Genomic DNA, 6,993 nt, shown 5'->3' with positions numbered 1-6,993 from the left:
ATGTATTGATCGAAAACTCGGTTATATCGCAATCGTAGTTCAAGACCGACACCAAAAGGAATAGGGCACATATTCCGATTATAGTGCAATCCTAATATATGACTCAACTCATCTGACAACCTCTTATTTCAGTGTCCAGAACATACTATCTGCATATGTGATAGATATAGGAGAAAACCTTTAGACGTTAGCAGATTTCTTTTGAATTGATTAGAAAAGCTAAGCGAAAATGCTCATTTGATTAAGCATTGTCAATTTTCAATTGAACAAATTAAATAAGTTTACACACCAAACAAGAAGAGCTAGGGATTAGAAAATAATGAAAATTAATCCCAGTTGAATTGAAATTGAAAGACATAGAATAGAATTATGATCATTACACACTCAATCTTATTAAGTTAATAACATGAGTAGCCAACTAAACCGACTTCAATAATCAGCTTCTTGACCTTCGATTCTTCTTCCTTTTTCTAACAAACACCGGTTATCTTCTTCTTCTCCATAACAAACTTCCTCCAAATGGTAGTGATTTCCCTCTGTGTCTCCAAAGCACTCTTCTTCGTGGTAACGGTGGACTTCTCATTATTCTCAACCGATTGGCTTTCAATGGAACTGTTGGAGCTGAGCTTTGATGGAAGGTGGTCGAGCTCATGCAGAACTTTCTGGATGTCATTGACCAGGCGCTCAGCAAGAGTGTGAGAAAAGTCTTCTCTGATGACCACACGCAGCACGGTGACATGCTGAGCATCTGCCGGCATAGTGTATGCTGGCACAATCCACCCGTAGCGACGCAACAAATCAGAGATCTCAAACTCATCGTGGCAGTGGTTATCTTTGAGAGAAAAAGCCACCAGAGGTACTCCCTCGTCCTTGGAGACGATCTTGAAGCGACCTGTCTTCTCGAGTCCTTCTCTTAGTACAATCATATTTTCACGACAATTTTCCATGATGTTCCTGTATCCCTACAGAAATGTACGTAGAATTGTAACGCAATTCATTATTATGTTTATTTTGTTCATATGTTTACATGGTTTATTGCACAATGCACATACCTCAAAACCCAAGCGAATTAGTTGGTAATACTGAGCAATAACTTGGCTGGATCCTGCCATAATTTATGAAAAGCATGTAAATAATATTATGATCACAAAGTGTTATAACAATGAAAGTGAAATTAAAGAATATGCACCTTTAGAGAAATTGAGGGTGAAGGTAGGTTGATCTGCTCCAAGGTAGTTGATATGGAAGATGAGCTCCTCAGGCAAGTCCTCTTTGTTCCTCCAAATGACCCACCCAATTCCGGCATACACAAGTCCGTACTTGTGCCCGCTCACGTTGATGCTCTTCACCAGCGGCAAACGGAAATCCCACTCGAGTTCTGGGTATAAAAACGGAGCAATGAACCCACCACTCGCGGCGTCTACATGGATCGGAGTATCCCATCTATTCATAATTAATGAAGATTTTTGTCACAAATTTTATACACTGTTAAAGTAACGTAGGTTAGTTAAGACATCCACAACATTTAAGAACATGTGATTTTTCATACCCAGTTTCCTGGTTTTTCTCAACCAGGAGATCATTCAAGCGCTTGACGTCTTCGAACTCGCCATTAAGAGTGGAACCGAGGATAGCAGCAACGCAGATGGTGTTCTCATCAACCATCTCCACAGCTTTCTCGGGGTCCATTACGTAGTAATCATCCCTCAACTTCACCTCCTTCAACTCCACCTCAAAGTACCTTGCAAATTTCTCCCAGCACACCTTCAATTCATTCACAAAAGAAGTGTGTCGTTATTAGCATGCATTCCACCAGAGTAGTTATTAAACTGGAAACCAAATTTACTGACCACATTATTCTCCACTCTCTAATAAAATTTGGAACTCGTTTGTGCAGGTATGATGGAGGATGTACCTGAACATTAGCTCCGGTGACAATGTTGGGCTTGTCGACCGGTTTCCCCTCAGCTCTCCTCTTGTTCTGCCACCTCCTCTTGAATGCCAATCCGGCCAACATGATGGCCTCGGAAGATCCCACTGTGCCGACTCCAACGGCCGCCTCTGATTCTCCGAGTGGTGCATTGAATAGATGAGCTATCATGTTCACGCACCGATTCTGTACATATCAACGTTATCAAACAAAAATCAATAAATTACTACATGCATGTAATTATACACCACAAACAGATGTGTAAATTTCTTGATTGAGCTATAATTCATTTTGTACATATAATTGGCTATACAAACCATTTTGATTCGAGTGTTCAAAATCTTCGTGCTGTCACTTATTTCACCGAGTTGTAAATTTCAATATTGCATTCACTCTCTCATATCCACGAAAAGCGATACACTCAAAACATTTCATGATGAAGGTTTTTTCTTGGGATGGTGAAAAACTAGGTATCTTAACCATTTTTGGCAACCATGCACAATAATCTCATGGTTGGTTGTCCAAGCTACATGGTTTGAAATTTTGATTTCGATAAATCTTTAAGTTTGGATTTATGAAAATTTTATTGAAAATTTGAAGTTTTAATTAAAATATCAATCAATATTAAATAATAATAATATTCCGATTTTAGTCAAATATTGGTAAGTCAAATTACAAAATTTTAGTCATTTTGAAAATAAATTAACCCGTATAATAATAATAGAATAACATTAATCTTTGGATAAATGATAAAATGATGCAGATCTTGTTTATATGGCTAAACAATTTTTGGTTTGAAAAATATTTGTCGGCATGATTTTTCATAGTAACCTTTTAAAATATATAGCGCGCGCACACACATATATAGTAGGACACATTCCTGTCTGTTTGTTGTTTGTATATATCATTCATTGCAACTTCGTAAAGTTTGATAAACGTACTGGTCAAATTAGGCTCATCAGGACTTTGACATTTCAGTGCCCATCCTTTCAGACCTTAACTCATTCCTAAGTGAAAGAGAGAGCTTCTATTTTTGTCAAGGCAACTTTGTAGACAGAAATAGCAAATTGGGAGATAGAAACCGAAGGCTACCAAATTTTCAAAGGAATATGATAATGTATTATGAGTAGATGTGACTCCGTACGTAGGTTTTTCTTTTTCTTTTCTAAATCTCTTACTATAGGCATTTCAAATGGTTAGAACTTTCAAAAACCATGGATTTTCGGTGGTTTATCAAAACGATCAGAGAAATAATGAAGTCAAAAAGTTATGAATATGTTGTACATCAAAAATTATACAGTTATTTTCTTATTTAGTTTTCAGTGAAAGTGTTTTAGAAAACGAATATTATATGTGTTTTTACCAAGTAATATGAGATGCTCACATATAGTAATATAGGATGGTTGTAAAGATTATGCAAATCTGAGATGTGAAATATGGTAATGGGATGAGAGGAAAATGAAAAGATGATCACCGATAGTTTGAAGAAGTGACTCCCATAGTTGACAAAAAAGAAGAAGTGATTCCCAATTAGGTTTGTTTTGAATTTAATAGTACTTATGGTCGCTTCAACGTGGGCAATAATCAAGTCCAATATATATAGTTATTAGGGCATGTTGACATTAAGCAATGACCCAATTCAAGTCTTGTCTTGCTTTCGACCTCTCAACTTCAAACCATCTGTTTCCCCCAATTTTTTTTCCCGAAGGAACCCCCGGTTTAGTTATACTACGGAGAGTAGACGAGTAGTGTGTTTGACAAATTCAAAGCATTTAATTCTTTGAAAAGTCCATATGAATTAGATATTTATTGTGAAAGACTCGGTAAAAGAAATAGTAAGCAAGCTAATGAAGGAGAGAAAAGAAAAGATTTTGAGCCCCATGAGAGCTCTCGATCACCCTACAAGTAGCGTGTTGGCATCCCATTCCCACACTTCTATTATATTTATTTTTATGTTATGTGCTCGCCACTCTTATCGGCTTTGTTGTTTTATTGTTTTGCTTTAACACTCCACAATCTATTTTTAATTTTTTTTCTTTTTAAAAAAGACATAAAAAAGAAAAGATACCTACAAAATGAAACTTTTATGTCAACTAAAAACACATTATTTTAGAAAAAATATTCTCTCATATCTTATTTTCTAAGAACTTAGGAGTCATGACCAATATCTTGTTTTCAAATATAATATAACAAACGACTTTAGTGATTTTTCTTTTTGACTTTCTCTATCTTAAAATTAGTGTTGTGCACTCTAAAATTAATAGTCACTACTTAGTTATTCACCGTATGGAATTGCTCAAGATGGATTCCCTATTTCCCTTTCCCTCGAAGAATAAAAAAATAGAGAGCAACAGATGGGATTTCACATGGTCACCTACTGACCAAATATCATTTGGTCAGTCACCGTTCGATTGAGATCAGACGGTTGACCAAATATTTGGTCAGTAGGTGACCAGGTGATCATGACTGAGATAAATAAAATCAAATTGTGATTTGTGAGTGTGATTATTATAATCACCTCGATTACCGCGTCTACTAGAATATTATCACCTCTCTTAGTCCTAAACTATCGGTCCCACCACGTAGTCTTATTATAATAGAAAAAAGTTAAAAAAACATAATGAATTTTTATTCGATCTATATTATTATGTTAGAATAATTAATAGCAATCCATATCTTGCTTGCTTGGAAGTGTATCAAGAACATGAATAAATAATTATCAATCGAAACAAAGAACATAAATAAATAAATAAGATATGATTGTGAAACGCATAGGATGATGATGGTGATGAGGTTAGTGGAGGAGTGAGTAGGATTAGGTTATTGCTTGCCTGGAGCTCAGTGGTGACAGGGTACTCATCCATATCGACGTAGTTCTTGTTGATGGAGGACATAATGAGTTTATCGCATTCCGGCTCCATCCACGTCGTCACGAACGACGCCAGGTTCAGCCGTGGATTTCCGTCCAGCATCAGCTCGTCGTTTATGATCTGATAAGCCGCCTCCTTCGGGATCGAGTTCTCTCCCATTCTGAACCTGTTTGATTCATAGATCCCTCATTGTTTCAGCATGATCCAGATCCATCTATATATTACATTTCATCACTAAATATCAATGTTCAAATTGCAGAGATGGTTTACCTTGGAAGAGAAGTTCGAACGTATCGCGAAGCGAAGGTGGAGTGGACAGAGACATCTGACTGCGATGCGGTTTTGGAGAGCACCATACTGATCGGTTTCTTTGATCGATCTACAAATATGATAGATCAGAGACCACAGAAAGAGATGAATGTGGATATAAGACTAAGTTTTGAGGAAGGCAGAGACACCTATATATATGCACAAAATAAGGAAAGAGTCGCATTGCGTATGCGGAAAGATATAAAATATTTGGATATAATTGGTCTTTTAACAAACAAAAATGTAAATATGATTCTGGGGGCTATTATTGGGACTTGGGAGTTGTCAGAATGGACGGTGATTCTTTCCTACATTGTAGGCTGTTGAGTAAGATGATAATAAAAGTCTAGAAGAAGAAGAAAAGGTCTTTTCATGGTTTTGGACTTTACTTTTACAACCATGAATTCAAATCGATCATTCTTCACTAGTTTATTACCTTTTCTATCTTAGTTTCTTGTTCGTGTCAAGCATCAAATGAAGTTGAAGTCTTACTTGATGAAAAACTACATGCGTGGGTCAACTGGGGGAGGTGGTATCTCTGTTTTTGACAAGGATTTGGGGCGCTAATCGCGTTCGTTTCCTCACATATATATATATCAACTTGGGTCAACAATGCCGTCAATGGAAACGCAAAAGCCAATAAGAATTATATTGTAAAAGCTAGGTATATATATACATGTCTATGCCGGTCAGTTTAAAATTCAATATTTCAGTATATCGAACTTATTGATCAAGTTATCTTGCAAGACTCTGAATAGTCAGTCAATCAATCCCAAATTGATGGGAATTTGTATTTAGTTTAATAGAAATGTCTCTTGTGCATAAGAAGTTAAGAACAAATTGCACCTTCCGAGAGGGACATGTTGTTTCAGAAGTAACAGTGACATTGGCTAAAGGAAAAATTAGACACAAAATTGAGGCTAGCTTGACGCCTTGACCTGCCTGTCGAGGAAGTTAAAGGTAATGGGATAAGGGTCTAAAGGAACATGAGATAGATCGTCGCATTCTGAATGGAAAATTACGAACACCATTATAAAGCCTCTTCAAATGTTAGTTGCGCCTTTTTGTTTAAGCCACCGAAGAGAAGAGATGCCCCTGGAAATCATGCTCTCATCTTTGCACGAAGAGAAGAGTCCCCTAACACCATTCAAACAGTTGCACAAGTGAGTACAGCTGTACAGATCTTCAGGACAAAAAACCCACCAGCAGCTCCAATGTTATCATCCATAACTACATTCACACAAAAAAATAATAATAATAACTCGAACTAAATTATTAGCTTGAAAACCACCAAGAAAAATCACTTAACCAAGTCCAACGAGCAAAAGTTGTTCAGAAACTATCTATTAATTATGTGGAATTCTCATCATATTGGTTTTTGCTACATCTGACGTTTGCGACGAACAATCTCAATGGTTTTGGCTCAACGATTTATTTGATGGTCTAAGACTTAGGCCCCGTTTAGGATTGCTTCGCTTTAAAAAAAAAAAAAATCAGCTTTTATTCAAAATTTTAGATTTTATTGTGTTTGGTTAATAAATAAAAAGCAGTTTTAATTGAAAGTTATAGGTCACTGGCAGCAAATTTTAGAAGCAGCCCAGAGATTGCTTTTAGAAGCTGCTGTGGATCAAAATACGCTCTGGAGTTGTTTTATGTACTAAAAGCAATTTTAAAAATATTATTTTTTTTAGTAAGGCCACGAGGGTGAAATAATATATTCATCACAAGCCAGAATAGGCCGTTACATACCCTTCCGCTGTCATTTATAGACAGACAAGAAGTTAGTGGTAGTACCCACAAGTGGTACGTACATATAGTCCTACTCATTGTACATTCCAATACGTAGAAATAGCAGATATCCTCATTTGGTACTACTCCGGAGAC

General features: G+C 36.5%; 1 protein-coding gene across 1 annotated transcript; it reads right to left on the bottom strand.

Moving 5' to 3' along the window:
• Positions 1 to 236: 236 nt before the first annotated feature.
• On the bottom strand, positions 237 to 5,278 carry LOC112193489 (glutamate decarboxylase 1). Its single transcript, XM_024333661.2, has 7 exons — positions 5,071 to 5,278; positions 4,762 to 4,966; positions 1,916 to 2,116; positions 1,550 to 1,764; positions 1,190 to 1,443; positions 1,053 to 1,105; positions 237 to 962 (listed from the first exon to the last, which is right to left on the bottom strand). Exons 1-7 carry the CDS (start codon positions 5,154 to 5,156, stop codon positions 471 to 473), a joined length of 1,506 nt encoding a protein of 501 aa, XP_024189429.1. The 5' UTR covers positions 5,157 to 5,278; the 3' UTR covers positions 237 to 470.
• Positions 5,279 to 6,993: the final 1,715 nt, after the last annotated feature.

The sequence above is a fragment of the Rosa chinensis genome, chromosome 3 (genome assembly GCF_002994745.2).
Source record: "Rosa chinensis cultivar Old Blush chromosome 3, RchiOBHm-V2, whole genome shotgun sequence".
Classification (NCBI taxonomy): domain Eukaryota; kingdom Viridiplantae; phylum Streptophyta; class Magnoliopsida; order Rosales; family Rosaceae; genus Rosa; species Rosa chinensis.
This window is presented reverse-complemented; position numbering and strand designations above follow the sequence as displayed.

Bases quoted from the DNA above. Each gene is read 5' to 3' on its own strand.
- LOC112193489 (XM_024333661.2), bottom strand. From the start codon at position 5,156: ATGGTGCTCTCCAAAACCGCATCGCAGTCAGATGTCTCTGTCCACTCC. The intron at 2,117-4,761 runs GCAAGCAATAAC...TGATATGTACAG, and splicing joins CTGTCACCACTGAGCTCCAG to AATCGGTGCGTGAACATGAT. The intron at 1,444-1,549 runs GTATGAAAAATC...AATTATGAATAG, and splicing joins GAGAAAAACCAGGAAACTGG to ATGGGATACTCCGATCCATG.